Raw genomic sequence first — 23,023 nt, forward strand, 5'->3', positions numbered from 1 at the left:
CAACTGCAAAAACTGCTTCCATCAAATTGCCCCATAGGCAAGTGTCTGGGGACATTTTATTGACTGATGTTTGATGTAGACGGTCCAGCCCACTTTGAGAGGTGCCACACTGAGCAGATGGTCCTGGGTTGTATTTAAAAAGCAAAATGTGAGCCAGGCACAGTGGCTGGGAGGCAGAGGCAGGTAGATCTCTGTGAGTTCGAGGCTAAGCCGGATAAGGTGAGTCCAGGACAGCCAGGGCCACAGAGAAACCCTGTCTTGAAAAACAAACAGAAAAAGCAAGCTGTGTGAGCCATAAAGAGTAAGGCAGTAAACATGACTTCGTGCTTCTGCTGTACTTCCTGCCTCCAGGTTCTTGCATTCTTATCACAACAGAAAATAAACTAATACATGGCCATAGGCAGAGACCATGAACTCCAAAGGACTTTATGCCTTCCTCCTCACCAAAGGGCAAAATCAAGCACAAATGTGCACAAAGTTCTCAGAAGACCCAGCGGGCAAATCAAGCTAGGCAAGGGCCATTGAACAACTATTCAAGTCCTAAAGTCTCTCAAAGGACAGAGCCTGAGGCTACAGAGCCTCAATGGGAACTGGAAAGCTAGAGTCCCAGGAAAAGGAGGAGCCATAGGAGGACCACAGGCATATAATGGGGATTGCTACCCAACAAAGGGGAGGACCTTCAATAGCAGGTTGGGCAAGGGTGTTCTTGCCTTCTCATGAAGCTTCCTCTCACTTCTTCTCTTACATCCTGACTACTACTGTGCGGAGCCTCTTTTGGTTTCCTCTTCAGACTCTCCTGGGTAGCTGGGCTTGGGGAAGTGAGTCTCCCATGATACAGAATGCAGGTTGAGGATATCATGGGGTGCCTCAAGATCAGTATGTGTGGAACCCTGCTTTTTAATGTTAAAGTCTGGTGTTTCCCGATAGCCAATGGAGCTCGGTCTATTACGATAGAGTCCCCTTCTCAGCAGGGTTCTCTCTTCACCTCATCTGGAGATCCCCAGATCTTGTAAGGAGCATCACATAGCCTTCAGTGAGATTACAGGCCTGACCCTTTCCTCACATAACATAGTCATCAAGCACCTAGGAATTCCTTGAGACACCCCACCCTATGCTAAGCAAATCTTTAATCTTACCTGAAAGTTCTTTCCCCACCATAGGATAATTAAGTACTGTGTTCTGCTTCTTGTGACAGAACCCCATGCTACTGCATATAAATGAAGTATTGTACCACTGCATGTAAATCAAGTATCCCTAGCCCTAGTGAACCACATTCAACCTCAAACCCCTCTTCAATGCCACCCAAGGTTTATAAATCCATAATTCAGAAATAAAGGTTGGTTTGCTCTCTCATGCTCAAGACATTCCTCCACCATGACCTTCTGAGACTCCATTTATTCTGTGGGAGAGAGGGTTCCCCTCCTCCGTGGAGAATCACAGCTTTATGCCTGAAGCAGTGATGCCTGAAGCCCACTCCATTGAAGCAAGATCAAGATCGTGCTGACCGCCCACTGGGGCTTTAGCTCACTTCAGTTCACTAGAGCTGCCTTGCAGGGGCATCCGCCCGCATCCTCTGCCATGCTTAGCACAGCAGTTTAACCAAAGAGCTGTAACACTGAGGTATCATCACAAGTCTTTGGAACACCCGAGTTTCCACTGCCTTCTGATACTGGCAATCTCATTCTAAAAGAGCTAACTGTAACATCCAGTAGAAAACACAATGTCCACCTCCGCCAGTGAGACCTGGAGTGTTGTCTAGCATACAAGCCCCTGAGAAAGAAACAGGACCTCTGATCTTGAGGTCTGTCTGTTCTCATTTGAAAGCAAGCAGCTCCTGGGCTAGCCTCTCTGAAATGGAACCCAGGACACTTGCTGGATGCTGAGTGACAGGTTTGCAGAGATTGGAACCCTGTAAGAACAGGAATCAGGACAGCTGAGCTGAACAGATCTGCTCTCTCCCTTCCTCTGTATCTCCATTTTCAGCAGAAGCTGAGCATCTCAACTGTCATTTAGTGTTAAACAGAGCCACATAGGAGTCAGTCCTCCTGCCTGAGAATAGGCCAGTGGGTATATACACAATGTCCACAAGGCATTATTTAGTCACCCAGGAAAGGCCGGAAAGAAACCCAACCTTGACCAGCACAGCCCTGACTACCAGCCATACCCAGTCTGTGGGCCATAGGAACACAGATATGGTAGCAAAAAGTGGAGAGATTGTGCCTATCACGACCTCGTGTTCTGTCTTCATTGGGATTTTATTGCTGTGAGGAGACACCATGAGCACCGCAGCTCTCACACAGGAAAGTGTTTACTTTGAGCTGGCCTACATTTAGAGGCTTAGTCCATTGTTATGACAGGAAGCATGGCAGCACGCAGGCAGACGTGGGGCTGGAGAAGGAGCTGAGAGATCTTCTACATCTAGATCTGCAGGTAGCAAAAGGAGACTCTGTGCCACACTGGGCAGACTTGAACAAAGGAGGCCTCAAAGCCTGCTCCCACAGTGACACATCTACTCCAACAAGGCCACACCACCTAATAGTGACACCCACTATGGACCAAATATTCAACATATGAGTCTATGGGGGCCATTACTATTTAAACCACCACAGGTCCTCACAGCTGGTCACCATAAGCATGTGGCTCATATCCTTCCAGACTGATTCTTGGAGGCTTCAAAAACACACTGGTGTTAGTTGGGAGCCCTGATTCAGAAGCAAACAGTCGCTACCAAGAGAGAGCTTAGCACTATTAGTCATGTGCCAGTGCCTTCCAGCTGTCTCTCCTGGTTTGTCATCCTCAACCAAATACTTCACGTCCCTTGGCTGTTGATTCCAGGGACTATTACCATTAGTCCAAGTATGCCTGAGACGTCTTTCTAAGACATGGGCTGTGGAGGCTGCTGTCTTAATGAGCTGTGTACACAAAGTAAAACTTGAGACTTCCTATGCCTCAAGCTCTTTTTTTTTTTTTACTTAAATGTATTCTATTTATTCACTTTACATCCCAATTGTAGCCACCTCCTTCTTCTCCTCCCTGTCCCACGCTCCCTCCATCTTCCCCTTGTCCCCCCCTCCCCTACTCCTTAGAAAAGAGCAGCCCCACAATCATCACCAACCCACCCCAGCACATCAAGTCTGAAGAGAATTGTGATGCTGTCCCCCTCCTCCTCCTCCCTTCCTAAGAACTCCTCTGAGGACTTTTCTTATTCAGGGCTTTAATTGCTTTAATGAAACACCGCCACCATCAGAAGCATGCTGTCAGACTGACATAGGGAGCCGTAATCAATACGTAGTGGGCCATGGAAACTAAAGCCATGCGCAGTGCCATGGAAGGCAAGGCTGGAGAGCCAGCAACAGGATCGCCTTGTGAGGAGCCGGGTGGGTGGGTGGGTGCTAGGACACCTTGATCTTAGTCTTTGAGAAGGTCACGGCCCTGCCTTAAACATCACAGTGTGCCCTGGAACATGACCACAGGTCTCTCGGGGAATTAGTGTGGCTCTGAACTACAAAGCCTTCTGCAGAGGAATTTGTCCACTTGAACCCAACATCTAAGCAAAACAAGCAGTCTGCCTCAGGACTGCTTTGCACTGTGCCTGGAGAGCAGCACGTCTGGGGAGGAGCTGGCATATGAAGGCCTGTGACATTTTGCTGGAAGAAGGCAAGCTGAGAGTTTGAGCCCGTGTTGGCAGCTTGCTACAGGAAGCCAAACGTGCTGGGAACTGACTTTTGTGTGCAAGAACAGGGTTCTCAGAAGCAAGGCATTACCTCAGGATCCATGAGAAGGGAGTGGGGTTTGGAGGATGATGGTGCCCTTAGAAAGGCCTGTGCGTGAAATGAAGAAGCTTCAAGTAAGGAAATCATCAGACAGCAGAGTGCACCTCCAGATGCACTGCCTTTAAGGACCTGGGCAGCAAGCTTTGGGGGAACTCAGCCCAATCCATATATGCAGCAAAGTGCCTGCCAGGTATCTGGGCCTCTGTCTTGGTCCATACCATTCTGAAGTGAAAGAGTGAAAGGGTTGAGGGAGGTCCTCTATAAACAAGTCAAGGGCAAAGGAGAAAGACAGACTATTCGTTCCTTCTGAAGTATCTGCTATGCAGGAAAAGACTGAGGTCTGGGAATGGGGTAAACACCAAGGGCCTGCTGATTCCTGGGGACAAGGGAGGAAACAAGGTCGCCTGGGTATGGTCCTCATCTTGTAACCTCTTTCATGGGAGCCAAGAAAGTGAAGCCCAGGGCATCTCCCTTGTTGAAGTAAGTGGACATCTGCACACTACCCAAGAGTGGACAGCTCATAAAGTGTAGAAGTAGGCGGGGGAGCTCCTAGTACAGAGGGCTACTTTCAGAACTAGAGCTGGCAAAAACTGCAGGAGGGCACGATCCCTAGCCTGACCTTGTTTTTATTGTCCCTCAAGCATAGCTCACAAGTTTGCCAGGGCAGGGAGCTGTTGCCTTCAGAAAGACCACTGGTACTGTGCAGCCAAACCCAAGGGTAGTAGGAGCTTTGCAACTGGGTATGGTGGCACAAGCCTTTAATCCCAGCACTCTGGAAATAGGGGCAGGTGGATCACTCTGAGTTTTGGAAGCCAGCCTGGTCTACAGAGTGAGTTCCAGGACAGCCAAGGCTGCACAGAGAAACCCTGTCTTGAAGACACAAACAAACAACAAAAAAGGAGGAATGTGCCAATGCCAAGAGGGGAGGGGAGGGAGGGAGGGAGGGAGGGAGGGAGGGAGGGAGAGAGAGAGAGAGAGAGAGAGAGAGAGAGAGAGAGAGAGAGAGAGAGAGAGAGAGAGAGAGAGAGGAGAGTTTCTCCGTTATGTAGCCCTGGCTGTCCTGGACTCACTTTGTAGACCAGGCTGGCCTCGAACTCACAGAGATCCCCCTGCCTCTGCCTCCCGAGTGCTGGGATTAAAGGCGTGCGCCACCGCACCCAGTTTATCATCTTTTTCTTGATTAACATTCCAAGGGTTATAAATCTTGTTACTTCTTAAAATATGAATGGGTTGCTCACTCTCCCCACTTTGTCTTTGTCTATTTCATTGATTTCTGCTCTTGCACATATTTTGCATGTACTTATTATTCTTTTATTTGTGATAGTCTTCATAGTGAGCCTCTGCTTCAAAAAACGAGAAAAGAGAACTATAAATCAGTATGGTTTGTGAACACACACATAAAACATTCTAAAAAGCATTTTAGCAATGTGAATTTAAAAATGTTAAAGGATGACACAGCAACACTAGAGTTGCTTAAGGAAATACAAGTCAGGGTGGAATTCAACACATTAACAAGGGAAGGACCGGATGGTTGGTTCAGTAGTGCCATCCTACACACTTGCCACTCTCCAAGATTCACTGCAGAGATTCTTAGAGAACTATTGGAAACTAGATAGTAAATTCCTTGACCTGATGATGGACATCTATGACAGACTTATAAGACAGGACAGTAAGTGCTCTCTTTCTAAAATCAGGACCAAGATGTGAATATCTTACACCTTATGGTCAACATTTTATTGAAGATAATACCAAGAAAACTTAGCAAGAAAAAAACAAGCATCTTTAATCCATGTAGCATCTCTTGAAGCTCTCATTTCTTAATATAATCAGCTTGACAATTCCTGAACCTTGACGGTACACATACATTTACGCCATAGCACCCAGTCTCAATTATTTTATTGTAGAAGCACAACAGACTAGTAATCTCACCAATTTATTGACTTAAGGCCACCAAACAGGAAACAGTTCTAGAAAATACAAAGAATTTTGGGAACACTAAGCAAATCATTGGCTACCTGGCCACAGGGGAAGAGAGAAAGAGATTAGAGGGGCTGATGAAACTTTGAGGTCAATATGCTGTTGACTTCATTTAGGTGAAGACTTCATAGTTGCATGTGTGATTATAAAATCTTACCAAAGTATGGTGCTTGCATCACAGTTTAATTACTACAGTTTAAACATGCAACGTGTTGCATGTCAAAACCCAACACATATGGCTTTATTTTCAAAAACACACAAGAAAAAGACAATTTCTGGTGCCCCCAATTTGATCACTTCCCCTTGTTGGGGAGGTCCTGTGGCACACAGAGGAAGAGGAATCAGGCTCTCCAGATGAGACCTGATAGGCTGTGGTCATATGGTGGGGGAGGAGGTCCCCTTCTGTCAGAGGTCTAGGGGAGGGGAATAGGGCGGAAGAGGGACGGAGGGGGGAACGGGAAGATACAAGTGAGGGGATAACAATTAGGATGTAATCTGAATAAATTATTTGAAAAATCACGATGTTCCAGCTAGTTAATAAGCTAGCATTGCTGGCAATGCAAGACTGTATTTAAGAATAGCTGATGGCTTCTCCTGAGTCATAGATTCAATGTTATAGAGGGTTAACAGATGTAATAAATTTGTCATATTTCTATTGGACCGTTAGAAAAATCTTTTGAATTAAAAATAAAACAGGTGTGTGTGTGTGTGTGTGTGTGTGTGTGTGTGTATGTATGAGAAGGAAAGGAGGAGGGAGAAAGAGAAAAAGAGGGGGGAAGAGAGAGAGAGAGACAGAGACAGAGAGAGAGAAAGAGACAGACAGACAGACAGAGAAAGGGACAGAGAGAGAAAGAGAGAGAGAGAGAGAGAGAGAGAGACAGAGAGAGACAGAGAGAGAGACGAGAGGAGAGAGACGACAGAGAGAGAGAGAGAGAGAGAGAGAGAGAGGTGGGGTGGTGAATATATGTGTGTGCAAAAAAGAAAAAAAAAGACAGCTGTGTAAAGTTGAGGAAATGATTTGAGCAAGCACATTACAAAGGAAGGTACAGAAATGAGCACTTCAAACATAAAAACCTATTTAATGTAATTAGTCATCAAGGAAATGATCACAGAAATCACTTCCCACCCACTTGAATGGATAAAAAGAAAGGTTTGCAACCCAAATGTTGATGAGGATGAGAAAGAAAATGAACTCACACATTCCTGGTAGGAGTCTCAACTGCATATCCACTTTGAAAAACATTCTGGCACTTGCTAATAACACATACAACTACTCTATGACATGGCAAATTCTCCCTCCCAGGTTTTTACTTAAAGAAATGAAATCATATGTTCACTCAAAAACATATATAACTATTTATATAGTAAATAACAACTCAAATTGGAAATAGCCCGTATCATAAGGTAGTGAATGAATCAACTAGCCATTTAATGAAAAAATGACTCAGCAATGAAAGGAAATGGAACATATTTCAACAATATAGAGGAAACTCAAAAATACCAGAGTAAAGGAAAAATTTCAGACAAAAATAGAAGAAAATAGTACATACTATCTGATTCCATTCACATGCAATAATAATGACTCAAATAGGCTGTCTAAGGTGAGACAATTTAGAATAGTGGCTTCCCCTGTAGAATTGTGCTGGAAATGAGCTGGAATGGGATGCATGGGAAATTTCCAGACTTCTCATAATGGTTTCTGTCTAGATAGGGGGTTTAGGAAAAGTATTTGTCAAAACTTACCATATGGATTTGTACATTTCACTGAATGCAAATTTTGCCTCAAAAAGATAAAGCGACAGTAAAATAAAAAGTTGATCTCTAGCTAATGTTATACTTGATGAAGTAAAGTGCACTAATTGCACCTTATTTTGAAACACATCAGTAAAATAAATACAACCAAATACAGCACAATGGATTAAGAGGATTAAGGGTTGTTACATAGGTATCAGCTTTCTAGTATTCAGTCTGTTGCAAATTTTTCATAGTAAAATATAGACAGAAAATTAAAATGTTATGTAATGGACAAAACTGTTGCAAAAATAGAAAGTAGATTATGTTCATTATTGCTAAAATTAGTTAAATACTTATGAATAAAATGAAAGAGGGAAAGGGTAGAATCCACTCAACATCAGACTTCTAGTACCTCTTTTCCTTTCCTCCCTGCACTCCAGAACTCCCTTTGTGTGTGTGCATTTGTGTATGTGTATATTTGTGTGTTCCAGTGTATGCACATGCATATGCATGTGTGTGCTTGTGGAGGTCAAAGGAGAACAGCAGGTGCCGTCCCTTGGTTTTTTGAGCAGGATCTGTCATGGCCCTGGAGCTCATCAAGCAGGCTAGACTGGCTGGCCAGCTCCAGCTCCAGCTCCAGCTCCAGCTTCAGCTCCAGCTCCAGCTCCAACTCCAGTTCCAACTCCAGCTCCAGCTCCAGCTCCAGCTCCAGCTCCAGCTCCAACTCCAACTCCAGTTCCAACTCCAGCTCCAGCTCCAACTCCAGCTCCAGCTCCAGCTCCAGTTCCAACTCCAGCTCCAGCTCCAACTCCAGCTCCAGCTCCAACTCCAGCTCCAGCTCCAACTCCAGCTCCAGTTCCAACTCCAGCTCCAGCTCCAGCCATCCATTTATATCCACATCTCCAGTACTGAGATTACACGCACAAGGTGTTTCACCCATTATTAACATGGGGTCTGGGAAGTGAACTCAGGTCCTCATGTTTGCTAGACAAGCACTCTACAGGCTGAGCTATCTGTCCAGCACCTGACTTTTCTTTCTTATAGCGGATACACCAAGATTATCTGGATGACAGAGTATTTACCGTCGCTGTTACTTTTGTCCAAAGATGCTGCAGTTTTACAGAAGCACGCACACACACCCCTCCTGGTCACTCCAAACACCACCCAGATGAATGCTGCGTCAAGTTGTCATCACTCTTCTAAGGAGTTTTGTATTGATCTTTGTTTATTAGTGGCTTCCTTGGGAAACCAGTATCGTTAAGAAAGCAGTTGCTTGTGCTGCCAAGGATGAACAAATGCAGAGCCACGAAGTTGAGAAAAAAAAAACAAAAAAGGTCATCTTGAACTGGCAACTGCTTGCAGCACCTCTGAACCAAGACACTTGTTTGAGGATTCACAGTATAGACTGCTATTCTGAAATTTAGGTTACTATTTATTTATTGTGTGTCCCCCCAAATACACATACAATACTCTCACAGAAGCTCTTAGGTACCTAATGTGTGGTTCTTAGGATCGGCGTGAGGGTCAAGTTTTGTTCATGGTTGTATTCTTGCTGTGTGGCACACCGAGGACTCACATGACTTTATGAGGAACTCCGACCCCTGCACCCTTTTCCTGAGTGCCCTCTCCCAGCCCTACCATCATTCTGAAGGTCTTAGCCTTGCCAATTTCATTATCTCCCCCCCGCCCCCACTAATCCATTTATCATTTGTTTTTACATTCATTCCGAACTCACCACTCAGGGTCCATGAGTTTTGCCTCCCTGGTCTCACATATCCCACCTCCTCCCCTCACACCGTTCTAGACACGCCCATTCTGTCCCACCGCCTTTCAGGCCAATCAAAGACGACAAGCCGGGCGGGACTGAGCCGGGGCGGAGCTTGGTCTCAGTACCCCAGGCGGCGCCCCCGGCTCCGGAAACGCCGCTTGGGCTGCAGGGCTCCGCCAGGCGCTGGTTGCTCCGTGGCGCTTCCTGCCACGCCGGGCCTGCTAGCGCCGCACCAGCTTAGCTTCTACGAGGGCCCAGCGTCAGGCGCCGGGTGAGCTTGCAGAGGATGGATGTGTAGCTCGAGTGGTCTGAGAGATGTGCGCGCAAGCAAGGATTTGTGCCCAGAGGGAGCATGCCGGGCGGCGGGAGGCTGTACTAGGGGGCCTGGGAGAGGGAGTGGACCGCGGGAGAATATGCGGGGCAGGGGGCATTTCACAGAATAGGGAGATACTAGGTCTTGGAGCAAGCCAGGGGCTGAAGGGGACAGGTTTGGGGTGGGATGACGGGGAGGGGTAGCGAGGCCCCGAGGCCTTCTGCAGGGCTGGGGCAGCAGTCAAAGGCGGGAATCTTGGAGTGTTGAGGCCTGTGCTGCTGTTTGGAGGATGCAAAGGATTGGGAAGCCGAGCTGGAGGTGGACTCACACACACAGCCTCTAGCAACATGGAGGCCGGGGTTGGCGGACTGCTGGAGGGACTTTTCCCCAGAATGGGGGAGGGGTTGCACCTCTAGGACCCTAAAGAAGGGAGATCAACCTTTCCATTTGCGTGATGGTTGCATGGGAGCAGGTACACTGCTTAAGGCAAAGATTTAGGAGCCCAGAAGGGATGAAGAGAGCTTCTGCTGTGGCCCGCCTGAGAAGCGCGTTTCTGGGCAGCGCTCCACTGCTCCCTTCTTCTCAACTCCCTTGCTGGTTCCTCCAATCCGTACGTGGGTGATTAATTCCATATCTGTTTACACACACGCATACTCCCACTTGCCCGCCGTCCAAAGCCCATGGTCCTTTTCAGTGCTACCCCCCCCCCCACACACACACTCCTGGCCCTCTTCCCAGAGGTCTCACCCCGTGCCAGCTGACACCCTCTAACTTGCCTTGCAATCCGTCAGGCAGCTCCCTCAAGTCTCTTTAGTCACTGGAGCCTTTCCTCTTAAACCTCAGTTCCTACATTTTCCTTTAGAAGAAAAATTCAGATGGGACGCGTGGAATAATAGTACCTCTGCTAGGTAGGAGGACTTTCCTTAGCCATTCTCCCATTGGGCCTTGCTTTGGAAACAAGATTCACAGTGTCTGACAGTCTGGTCCATTGCCCCGAAGAGGTCCTGAATCTGTGTTTAGAATCCCATGGAGCAGTGGTTTCTAGCCTTCTGTTAGTGATAGACCCCTTAGAAAAAAAATCTACTACATAGTGTGAATCCTCAGAAGTGTGACCACCAGCACAGCCACAAAAGAAAGCCCTTGGTGAGAAAGCTGTCTAAGATGAGACAGGAGGGAACTTCCAAATTCTAGACAGGCCAATGTCGACATGTTGAAAGATACCAGTTCTGTGACACCCACCCAGATGTGCGGCTCTCCCACTAGAACTGTCACTTAACCATCAGCCTGGTTTCTATCACACTGATCTAGCCCGTCCCAAACAATCTGGGCTCTTTGAATGGCCTGAGGAAGCTGTGTAGTGTCTCACTATAACCCCAGTTTAGAGACACTTCTATGTAGATGGTGTCACCTCAAGGATTCTAAACTAAGAATTTATTTTAATTTTTAGAAAGATAACAATGCATATTCTTGAAGAAATGGGGACATAAACCTTTCCTCAATTAAACAAAGTAAACACTCATGATACCCTTCTGGTCTACCTGCTGGCTTTTTATAGGATACAATAAAGAAGGAAACGTCAACAGAGACAGGTGCCCAGGCAAAGTGAGACAGAAAACACATGTCCTCCCACCCACACATACGGAAAAAGATATACACAGGCACAAATATTCCAAGAGAAATAGACTTTCCCAGTAAGACAGCCATCCCTTTCGGCATTTTAGGAGTCTGGGCTTTTGAGTGGCAGCCAGATTTCACAGTACAAGATGAGCCTGTGGGCCTCTTGCCCACCTGCTAGCCTGACAGCTGCATTTGGAAACATAAAGGCCAGGAGCACCTGTAGCCCTGGGGCCCACTCAGTACTTGCGTCCTGGACTCACGGAGGCACACCCAGACCTTGGCAGTACCAGTTCAGTTACACAGCTTGTCCTGCCCTCGGGCACTCAGTACCAAAAGGACAGGTTCCTGGACGGTGCACACATGAGCCTGCTTCTGTTCACCAGACTTATTTCTATCCAACAGGTGAGACCATCCCTACTGGACTAATCTCTTGGCACTGTTCTAAATCGAGATGAGTCATCCCTGTGTGTCTCTTTTAGGTAAGTCTATGTGTTTGCAGAATGTTTCTGCTGATGGTGAAGGCAGGCTGTGCTGCTGAAGAACCACGGGTAGAATGCAAGATAATGAAGAAACATTTGGGCTCTGGGAGCTCATATATACTACGGCGGCTAAACTACCTGCCTAGAAACAATTCTGGCAATTTTAGACACTGGCTGGCAAGGAAAATGGGGCCACCAGGGGATCACCGTGTGGGAGAGGGTGCTGAAGGCACCCATTGTGATTAGGTGTCTTTCGAGTGTTCATAACCTTAAAGCGCATTTGTCCTGGCCCTAAAGACAACTGAACAGCAGAAGCTTGTGGTCTGCTCTAGGGTGGTTTTCTGCTAGTGTGATCCAGAGCAGCTAAGGTAGGAAAGGCTTTATGGGCTTACACTTCCGGGTCGTGGTCCATCACTGAGCGAAGCTGGGGCAGGAACCGTGGAGCAGCACGACATACTGACTTACTCCACTTCGCTGCTTAACTACATTTTTATACAGCTCAGGCCCTCCTGATGAAGGATGGTCCCCTCCAACATCAACCATCAACCACGAAAGTCTCCCCTAAACATGGCCACAGGACACTTTGATTGAGGCAACTGTTCAATTAAGGGTCCCTCTTCTTAGGCGATTCTAGGTTTGTGTCAACTTGATGAAAAAACCTAAACCAGCACATGTCCTGAAGACATTCGTACTGCATACTTGGGGCAGTGTAGACGTGTGGAATACCCTTAGAAGCTTCTGGAAACGTCCAGATGGGTTTTATTTAAGTGGCATTGCTGCCTCTTCTGTCACAGAAAAATAATACCTATCCAGGGAAGTATAAAAGACATCAAATTATTCACCAGTTTTATGATAAATTCTCAATTCCTGTTATTTTGGGTAAAAAAGAAAAATATTATATTCGTGTTTATAATATATCCTATGCAGTAAATTCAAGTAAGTTGCTTCATTAAAACTTACATTGTGGATAAATAAAACTATTGGGTGAACTATTATTTATCTGTCTGATGGACACTCAGGCTGAACCTATGCATAGTAAACACTTAGGAAGTATCAATGACTATACATTAATACATTTTTAAAAAAATTTTACACATTGCTCTGAAGCAGGAAGATTTGCTTGGCACATGAGCTTTGGTGGTTTAGAATTCACACTTGCCTGACCCTGCAATTGACACTGACAAGATTGCTGACCATATATCTTGCAGCACATGCTTATTAAACAGCTGCTGCATCCATGGAATTGGCTAGACCCCATACGAAATTTGCAGTTAACCTTGACAAAGCCTTCGTGCTCTGGGTATGGGTAGTCCTGGCCTTTGTTTCCCATGTAGAGAAAGACAGTGTTGTTTGCCTTAAAAGTCGGTGGTGTGTTTTCCTGCAGTGCTCGCTCAGCTTTCTTTCCTAGTTTCAGATACTAGTATACTGTGGGGAATTCTTTAAGATTGAGCCTATGCTTTTCTGTCCTGAATGAAAGTGACTTATGTTCAAGGTTAGCTTTACCCTCTCTGTCCACTGGGCATACGGCAATGACTTTCATATTCTATATGGAATTGCTTTGACCTTGATCTTGAGCTCCAAAGAGCCATTTCGGAAGGCAATGGACACCTACAATTGTCACTGTTGTCACAGCATCCAGCTTCTTTTCTAGATTAATTCCAGCATGCTAACACAGAGATTAAGTAATTCAATTATCTTTAGGATCAATGATAGTTTTCTTTTTAGGCACAGTAGGGATTAATGTGTGTTACTATTTTTAAATGATTTTCCGTATATTAGGGTAAGATTTTACCTGCTCTATGTAGCTAATTGGGCAGAGTTAAGCTTCCTTTTGTGAAAGCAGGGCCCACTTTTCCCTTCTCACTTTCATGAGTACCTTGTAAATTATCTCTGAGTATTCAAATGCTCTGTTACTGTGAGTGGCCATCACATAGCCGCCAGGACCAAAGTGCTCTCAAGCCAAATCCCTGGGGTGAACTAGTACAGGAAAGGCCACTCCTATTGCTATATAGGAAGGATAATTATCAAATCTTTTGGGGTTGTACCAAGAGTTTACCAGTTAATCATACCACTTAAGAAGAAACAGTTCAGTGTGTGTGGGGGGGGTGCTGTATTTATGCAGTGAGGCTCTGAAATGGCATGTTGGTGGTATGATTTGAAGGTAGCTACCAAATGTACTGTATAGCCACTCCATGGAGCCTGTCCAGTGGTCACTATCAGCTGATCTTCTGGTTCTGGCCTAGGCACATAGGGTTGTATGCTCTTTAGTTTCTGGAAAATGGTGGTGACAACAATCAGTCCTAGTTGTGATGGTGAAATTCTGCGACAGGAGACATAAGCTCTAAATATTAATCCCATGTGCTCCATAAGAGGAGGCTTACTCCACTTACCATAGCACCCTGGCTCACATTGATTCAGCTCCACGATGCACCATGCCCTCCACGGTGCCAGGATCTGCTACAGATACCAGGAATGTAGGGGTAAGCAAGGGAGAGGAGGGCCCTTTCCTGTTGGATCAATTTTTTTTTCCTGAGAAAACCAAGCAACTTCAAAGGAGACTTTATCACTAGTGAAAATGTTTGGAGGAAACTGCCAGGGCTGGAGAATAAAGAGGTTCTAAGGAAGTGACATTTGACTTAAGGCCTGAATTATGAGAAGGAACCTCCTGTGATAAGAGATGGCAGGTTCACAGGCTTTGAGGGCCACAGCCTTGGCATCTGCGTATCTGCATGAAGGTCAGTGTGTCTGGATGGAGTGATTTGGGAAAGGGGACGGGTAGGATATGCAGTTTGTGCTAGGCCAAAACTTATTACTCTCTTGAAAGCAAGACACGGTTTGTAGTAGGCCCTCCTTTTCCAGGAGTGTGTGCGGGATGTAATGTCCCCGTCTCCGTTGCATTTGCTATAACATCAGTGTTAAATGGAAGTGAATTGGTTTCCTGTTGGTGGCGGGGGTTTGGCTTGGTTTTGGTTTTTGGTTTGTTTGGTTTTTTGAGACAGCGTTTCTCTGTGTAACCCTGGCTGTCCTGGACTCACTCTGTAGACCAGGCTAGAAACCACAGAGATCCGCCTGCCTCTGCCTCCCAAGTGCTGGGATTACAGGTGTGCACCACCACACCTGGCTGAGATGAATTGTTTTTTTTAAAAAGTATGTAATAAATTTATGAGTAATTCATTGTGTTTATATACGAAACTAAAATCAAACTAGACATTGGATGCATACCAGCAAGAATCCATTAAGCCAGAGGAACCCTGCTTTCATGACACTGGGACAAAGAGAAGCACTTTTGCTAGGCAGTCAGCTAAAAATGGATAGGAGGGCTTGCAAGGACTTTGGGGTCCCATTAGGCCTCCCACCCATACCTTTACATGGGGTCCAAGAACTCTGAACTTAGATTTTCTGCTCACCCCCTCCACAGGCTGCTTATAGATTCCCATTGGTCCGTCCCCCCTTTTTCCACATATGGGTGGGTATCCCACGAAATACTGGTCTTTTTTCCTGACCTCAAAAGCCATTCTCCTGCTGTTTCCCTGGTCTCAGCCCTGTTCTCTGGTGTGCTGAGCATCTGTCTTATCCCAGGTTTGCCTACCAAAGGCTATCTCAAATTGGTCCTTTCTGATACTAATGAAATTCAGCTTGGTGTCTAAAACTCCACACATTAAAGAAACTGAAACAGATCTTTCCACATCTTGTCTCTCTCCTTGTGTAGCTATACGATTATTATTATTTTAGCTACCAGTCACTCTCTGCGTTTCCTTGTTTCTATGGAAATATGACTATATGTGTATTTGTTTTCTCCCCTTTCTTTCTCCTCTTAGAGTTTTCAATCAAGTGTTATCCCTACCTGTTTCTTCTATGAAGAATGTTGTCCTAGTCTGGGCACCTGTTGCTTTGGATTTTGAAACCTTCAAGTTTTGTTCTTGCTTTGAGTTCTAGGACCTTTCACTAGAAACTTAAGAACTCTTACCTATTTTTTTTTCAGTATTTTGAGATTAGACTCTTCCTACTGGTTACAGTATACCATTTAACATGTCTGTGTTCTTAGCACTGTTTTACGTAGTCTTCTTTTGAAATACAATCTACAATCTCCACCTTCTGATTGAAGTGTTACTCCATTTGTATTTAACTTAGTATCTGCATGGCAGAGTTTAAGTTTGCCATCCTACTATTTAATTCCATGTGTCCCATCTCTTCTTGTTCCCTTCCTTTTCCTCTTTTGAGTATTAGTATTCAGCAGAGTCTTGGGGAGCTTGATAAAAAGCTCATGCTTATATGCTTAGCTACTGCTTTTTCTTGAAAAAGTTAGCTAAATTTTAAAGATTTTGAAATGCGGAAGATGAAAGTGTTACGTCTCCCCTTGCTTTTACATCTCTGATGTTCTTTTTTTTTTTTTTTTATTCTTGTTACATCTCAATGTTTATCCCATCCCTTGTATCCTCCCATTCCTGCCCCCCCCCCATTTTCCCATTCTTCCCCTCCCCTATGACTGTTCTTGAGGGGGATTAATCTCTGATGTTCTTTATGCTCTAAGTCTGATTGCATTTCTTTCCACCTGAACATTTCTTTTGGTATATTTTATGGGTACAGAGCTGCTAATGGTAGATTGTCTAAATGTTGTCTTTGTCAAAAATAGTCATTTATCCTTCATTTTTGATGGATTTTTTCTGACTATAAAATTCTTTTATTATACTACTTACTGTTTTCTTTCTTTTGCATCATTTTCCTCCATTTACCTTCAAATTTTCCCCTTTATCATTTTCAGAAATTTAATTTTGATGTTGGCTCTCTCTATGGCTTCATTTTAAATAGCCTCTATTGCTATGTCTTCATGTTTTAACTATTTGTTGTAGTAGCTAATTACACCCACTGAAGTTATTTGTTTTTATTTATAAATTAAAAATAAATTTATTTCCTTAAGTGTCTAGACTTTGGGGGTTACTAGAAGTTATTTTTAGGACAGTTTGATGTCTTTGGAGCCTATAATCTAATTTTTAGAGCAGATCTTTTGTAGTTTAGGCTGTAAGGATATACTGTTGAGTCATGTTCCTTTTGTATTAGCTTCTGCATGTTCGGGGGGACCCTGTATGGGGGTTATATAAGGACCCTATATGAGCTGATCAGACCTTGAACATCTCCCTACCTTTGTGTGTCCTGGGAACTGTTCATCTTACAGTCGGGGGAGTTTCATTCAATGCTTGGAGTCAGAAAAGATTCGAGGGAAGCCTTAGGCATATCTTTTTTTCACTTCTTTTTCCTACATAGAACAGTGCTTTCTGAAATCTTCTCTGAACCTCCATCTGTCCCTAGCACCCTAAATGCTAGCCTGAGAAGCTTCTGATGAGGCTCATTTGGTTTCACCCCTCCTACACTCTCAATCTGGATCCATAACACGACTCGCCTCCTTGCTTTCTCTGGTCCTGTGCTTCTAAAATTATTGTTGAGCATAGGTTTACAACTTATTTGTGGATGTTAACCCTGTTCCTTGTTACTCCATCATGGCCATACATGACTCACTCTTCTAAGATAGTATATTTAAGTCTTTGTGCAGTGCCCGGGTTTTTGTAGTCCTTGGGCTGTACTAAAATGCTTCCTTGCACTTTATTATGAGTTGAATTGAGTTGACATCAGAACATGAACTATTTCTTTGAACTCACTGAAGTGGGAGGCCTGTAATGCACAGACATCTGTGGCAAGAGCTAAAAATAGCTCACTGGCTTGGCAATATGGAGGAAAAGGTAACACACACACACATACACACACGCGCGCACACATACACACACACGCGCGCACACACACACACGCATACACACACATACACACACATGCACACACACACACACACACACGCACACACACACGCACACACACACACACATACACACACACACACATACACGCTTCAGATCTTTTCTTTATCAGTACAGTATTTGAAGATCTTTTCTTAGAAGTATTTTTCTCCAGCTGTTTTTCCAACCTTTCATTTTGTTGGATAACATACAAGAGGGTTCCTCATGCCTCTCACCCAGTGACTTGGCATAGTAGGGTGTGCTTTTAAAGGTCCCACCACTGATGAGGAAGTCCGGGTTGTGTGGCCCCATCAGTTTTAGGTATCCATAAAAAAGTTCTATTTCTTCTGGTACTCTCTTTAGTGTCCTTCCTCACTCTGTAGTATGACAATGGACCTTACTTTTAAGGGGACCGTATCGCCAGCCAATCTCCAGCAGCTAGGCTTCCTGCCAGCAGCTCTCTGTAGCTGTCTCTGACTCTCCCTGGGCTAACATTTGTTTGTTTTATCTTGCCTCCCTCTAGTCTACCTATATTAATTCATTTCCAGCCTACTTTCCTACTGTTTCCGATATGTTTTCTCAGGCATACACATGCTCTGCCTTGCCATTCAGCCAGCCTTGGAGAGAAGACTCTGTAATAGATTTCAAGCTAGGGAATAGGAAGTCACTAATGTCATCCCAGGAGACCAAGGAACAGGGCTGTTGTCACTCACAGCTTTTTTCACTTTCCTTAGCTCCACCTGCTCCCCAAGGTCTTGCCCTTCCCCAAGACGGAGCCCCAGGAAAGCAGGTCCTGGCAGTCCCTCTTGAGATGCTGGAGGCCCAGGTGAGCTGTGCTTCCCTGTTGCCTTGCTCCCTGATTTTGGCCTCAGCCTCTGCCTCTAGCGCAGCATGACATGCAGCAAGGTATGAACCCCCAGCTGCTGCTGCTTTCCAGTCCTCTGCTTCTCTCCCACAGGCTGCCCACTGTGTTTATGATACCCTTTGTATACGTAAGAGAGCTGAGTCTGTGTCCTCTGGGAAGACAGTGGGAGTCTCAGGCCAGACAGGCCAGGTCTCCTTGTGCACCATCATGTTTTCTTTCTAGGACTCCTTGGGACTGTGGTTAGAGCTCCACGTTAGCAACATACACAGACGTGACTGCTTCAGGTCCTAATCTCTTGCCCCTGGCATCACTGGTGCCACCTGACCTCATTGCACAGTAGGTACAAAGAGTGACTATCACTATGATTTCTTTCAGGATTTGGTGTCATTTGATATTGTACTGTGGCACCCCAACAGCAGGAGGGGCTGAGTCTGAGCCTGAGCCCGGAGCAGCAGGCACTGGTGTTTCCCAGGGCTGTGACTTCCATTGGTAAGGATGCTTCCAGAACTTCTCCAAACTCATCGTCTACTGAAAGTGTAGGAGGGGCTACATGGCCACCCTCATACAACCTCATTTTGCCATTCCTTATTGAGTAGTTTTCAAATTTAATATATTGTCTTTAGATAAAGAACATGTCAGACATTAAATTGATCAGAATAGATGCTATACTTGCTTTTAACCATCAGGCTGAGATGACATATTATGCCAATATATACAAATATATGTGCAATATATCATATATAAAAATGTATATATACTATATATAAAACAGTATATTTTGTGTGTGCACGAGTGTGCATCCCAATCATATGGCCAGTTAAATGGGGGTCATTGTTGAGAGTTGTTTATCCATCAGGTGTTTGCATGGGGTGGCAAATTTTTAAAAGAAGGAAGTTCTGAGAGTTTAGTTGGAGACTTGTAGAGGTCTGGTGTTCCGTGGAGGGGTACTGGGGAGTGGACAATGGGGTAAAGCTATGTGGCCACAATTCGCCTGCTTTGTTTCTACAGCCTCTGGTAAAGGGGTCCAGAAGAAGCTAGCCCTTGAGAAGTGCATTTGAATTGCATAAATCACTTCTATAACAAGGTTGTAACAGCCCAGCAGATTTGGATGGGATCTCCCTTGACAGTTCCCCACGTCCCTCCATACTGATATCATCAGTAGCTGCCTTCTTCCATTAACAGGAGTTCACACGGACACGCTCTATTGGTATGAGACCCATCCCTCAGCACGGAGCACACTAAGCACCCTGGTGAGCATAAATGAACCGAGAAGCATGAGCAAGTTTTGGCTGCTAGACTCAGAGTTGAAGTTAGACGCAGGAAGACCAGCTAAGCTAGTGGGGTTAGGGTTGGGGTTTGGGTTAGGGTTAGGGTTAGGGTTTGAGAGCCCAGCTCTGGGGATAGGCTGTGACTCTCCCCTTACTAGAAGCAAAGGTCTCATCACACTGCTGTCAGAACTCTCCTACCTTTCCTTCTGATGGCTTCCAGGTCCTTCCTGGTGCTCAGCAGTTGCGGGAGAGAGTGTTATTAGCAGCGGAGAGGGTGCTTTTTCCTGAGCCCTCTGGAGACTGTTGTGGTTCACTTATCTTCTCGTTGTAGAAAGCACCTCTGTGACTTCCCACCAGAAGATGGGTGACGAAGACCAACTGCAAGAGATGGCGTCCACGAGTTCCCCGAGGGCCAATGACCCCAGCGCTGAGGTCAAACAGAATGGGGACTCTGGGGGAAGGGGAGGGAGCCCACAGAATACGCCCATAGAACACCATTTTGCATGTAAAGAGTGCGGGGACACCTTCCGCCTTAAAGTCCTCCTTGTCCAGCACCAGAGGGTTCACAGCGAGGAGAAGGGCTGGGAGTGTGGCGATTGCAGGAAGGTCTTCAGGGGGCTGTCAGAGTTTAATGAGCACAGGAGAAGCCACGCAGCTGTGGCTACTGAGCCCCGGCCTGGCCCCAGTGGGGCTCTGGAAGATGCCTTGGAAAAGCGGGAGCAAATGGAGAGGGAGGCGAAGCCCTTTGAGTGTGAGGAATGCGGGAAAAGGTTTAAGAAGAATGCAGGCCTTAGTCAGCACCTGAGGGTGCACAGCAGAGAGAGGCCCTTTGAGTGTGAGGAGTGTGGGCAGTCCTTCCAAGCCAACACCCACCTCTTTCGACATCAGAAGCTTCACACTTCGGAAAAGCCCTTTGCGTGCAAGGCGTGCAGCAGGGATTTCCTGGACCGCCAGGAACTTCTCAAGCACCAGAGGATGCACACAGGCCAGCTTCCCTTCGACTGCGACGACTGCGGCAAGTCCTTCCGTGGTGTCAACGGCCTGGCAGAGCACCAGCGCATCCACAGCGGCGCCAAACCCTATGGCTGTCCTCACTGCGGCAAGCTGTTCCGGAGGAGTTCAGAGCTCACCAAGCACCGGAGGATCCACACCGGCGAGAAGCCCTATGAGTGCGGCCAGTGTGGCAAGGCCTTCCGCCAGAGCTCTAGCCTGCTGGAGCACGCACGCATCCACAGCGGCGAGAGGCCTTATGCATGCGGAGAGTGCAGCAAGGCTTTCCGAGGGCCCTCTGACCTCATCAAGCATCGACGCATCCACAGCGGGCTGAAACCCTATGAGTGCGACAAGTGTGGCAAGGCCTTCCGGAGGAGCTCAGGCCTGAGCCGCCACCGTCGGATCCACAGTGGGGCCGGGAGCTGTGAGTGCAGTGAGTGTGGCCGCGTGTTCAAGAGGCGCTCAGCGCTGCAGAAGCACCAGCCCTCCCATCGCGAGTAAACGCTGCCCTGGGGCCCATAGCAAGGGTCTACAGAGGCCATGGCCCAGTCAAAGGAAATGAACAGCTTTGTAGTTCTTACCTATTGTGTGAAAGGCTGAAATGATTTCTACTGCCACCAGCAATTTATAAATGTCAATTTTTCCCATTACACCTATTTAGTGTAACTTTTACCATTTGAACACAGCTTGGCTACTTTTCCTGGCAGAAAGTGCCATCAAGGTATTTTAGTCTTTACATGCAAAATGAGAAAGCTGGGAGTGCAGAGGGGAGCAGCACTGTTCAGTGGCATCAATATGCACCTTTCTTGAAAGGAAATTGACCCAAGGTTTTCGCCTACTTGAATTGATAAAATTTTAGGGATGTAAATAGAATGTTCAAATGCCATAAGAATTAATTTATTAATTTAGTAATACATATTTTAAATTACATTATATGAAATAATATATTAATTTAGAGAATACTCCTCTTTCACCACACTCTGTTTGTTTCTAACTCTTGATGTACATTTTTGACCTCACCAACACGGGAACCTATTTGAGTCATTGGTCACCTCTCTCTGAGCTATGGTAGCACTATGACAATCCCTGGATAAGGCTCTCACCAAAAGCTTCCTCCCAAGCCATAGGTACATAGTAATATAACATTAAAACCATTACTTTACATGTCTTGTTTTAAAATCAGTACTGTATTATACATAACCACAAAAGTGGTGCTTTTTCAGATGGCCTTTAAAAAGGCTTTTTTTTTTTTTTTTTTTTTTTTCCCTTTTCAAATATCACTCCTGGGTCATATTCCTAGTAACACTTCCTGGGCTGGAGAGAAACATATTCTGTCTCTCATTTTATTAAGCCAATTCAATCCAGTTGGGGTTTGTCCTCACATAGTATGGTTTTGTTCAAAAGAAAATGAGAAGAGCTTCAGGACTTAAAGGTAAAGTGAGTCCTTTACCTTCTTGGAAGCTCCTCACGTGCTAGCAGACATAACTGGTCCTTCTCCAGCCTTCCGCTGGCTGTTTTGAAGTGGAGAGTAGTCGCAGTCCCTATCTCTTAAGGTTCCCATATGAACACTGCTTGGGGAGGAGGTGTGTGTACTCAGTGAAGGTCCCATCCTCCATGCAATGATTTCAGCAGTATTTCTGTTTTCTTGCATGTGAATTATTTGTTCATCTCCTTTGACTACTTATCAAGTTACCTTTGGATATATTAACTTAATATAGTAGTTCTTTCTATATCAATTGTGATGTTATTTTCCAATTTTTATCACTTTTTTTTAGTAGTTTTATTACATTTTTGTTGTGCAGGCTTCGGATTTTTTACATATCCTTGAATTATTTTTTGTCTGTTAACATGTGAGTTTCATTGCTTTAGTGCTTACATATGATGACATTTTCTTTGAGAATTTACTTACAAAAGAAAAGTTAAATGCCCTGCCCACCAAGCAAGTTAACGTATCAGTGAGCAGATTGAATGGGATTGGGCCAGAGAAGCGGGCCAAGCCTCCTCCAAGATGCAGACCCTGTAGCTCTTGGGGGGGGGGGCAGCACTTGGCTATACGGCCTGGTCACTGAGGTGCACTAGAGACATGTCTGTCACATATTGCTCAGAGCACTCTTGTGACTGCTCATCAGTATAGCCCCAGCCACCAGCAACCCGGCTCGGCTTCACTTAGACCAACAGAATGGTCCAGATGTGGTCTGGCAGCAGCCAGCCATCCTTCAAGCTGTCAAGAGCCTTGACTATTTTGGATTCAGTGACTGAACAGCAGCTCCACCTAAGAAACCTCTCAGACACAGAAGACTCGCCTGACTGGCGATATTATATGACCTCTGCCTTCCTCCCAGCGCGTAACTCCGGAATGAGAGAGATCAGTTGTATGGCTTCTATTTTGGGCAACTATGAATGAGAAATGTACCTATGTGGTCTGGTCTCACTTCCTCCAGCCAAGTCTC

The 23,023-nt window shown here is 45.6% G+C and overlaps 1 protein-coding gene across 1 annotated transcript; it reads left to right on the forward strand.

The window, feature by feature from the left end:
- The first annotated feature begins 10,709 nt into the window (after positions 1 to 10,709).
- Znf275 (zinc finger protein 275) lies at positions 10,710 to 21,153 on the forward strand. The gene is given in 6 exon segments (XM_051141655.1): positions 10,710 to 11,661; positions 18,182 to 18,273; positions 18,688 to 18,718; positions 18,721 to 18,835; positions 19,495 to 19,562; positions 19,912 to 21,153. Coding segments are annotated over 6 exon segments (1,497 nt in total). The 5' UTR covers positions 10,710 to 11,633; the 3' UTR covers positions 21,075 to 21,153.
- Positions 21,154 to 23,023: the final 1,870 nt, after the last annotated feature.

This window comes from Acomys russatus, chromosome X (assembly GCF_903995435.1).
Source record: "Acomys russatus chromosome X, mAcoRus1.1, whole genome shotgun sequence".
NCBI lineage: Eukaryota > Metazoa > Chordata > Mammalia > Rodentia > Muridae > Acomys > Acomys russatus.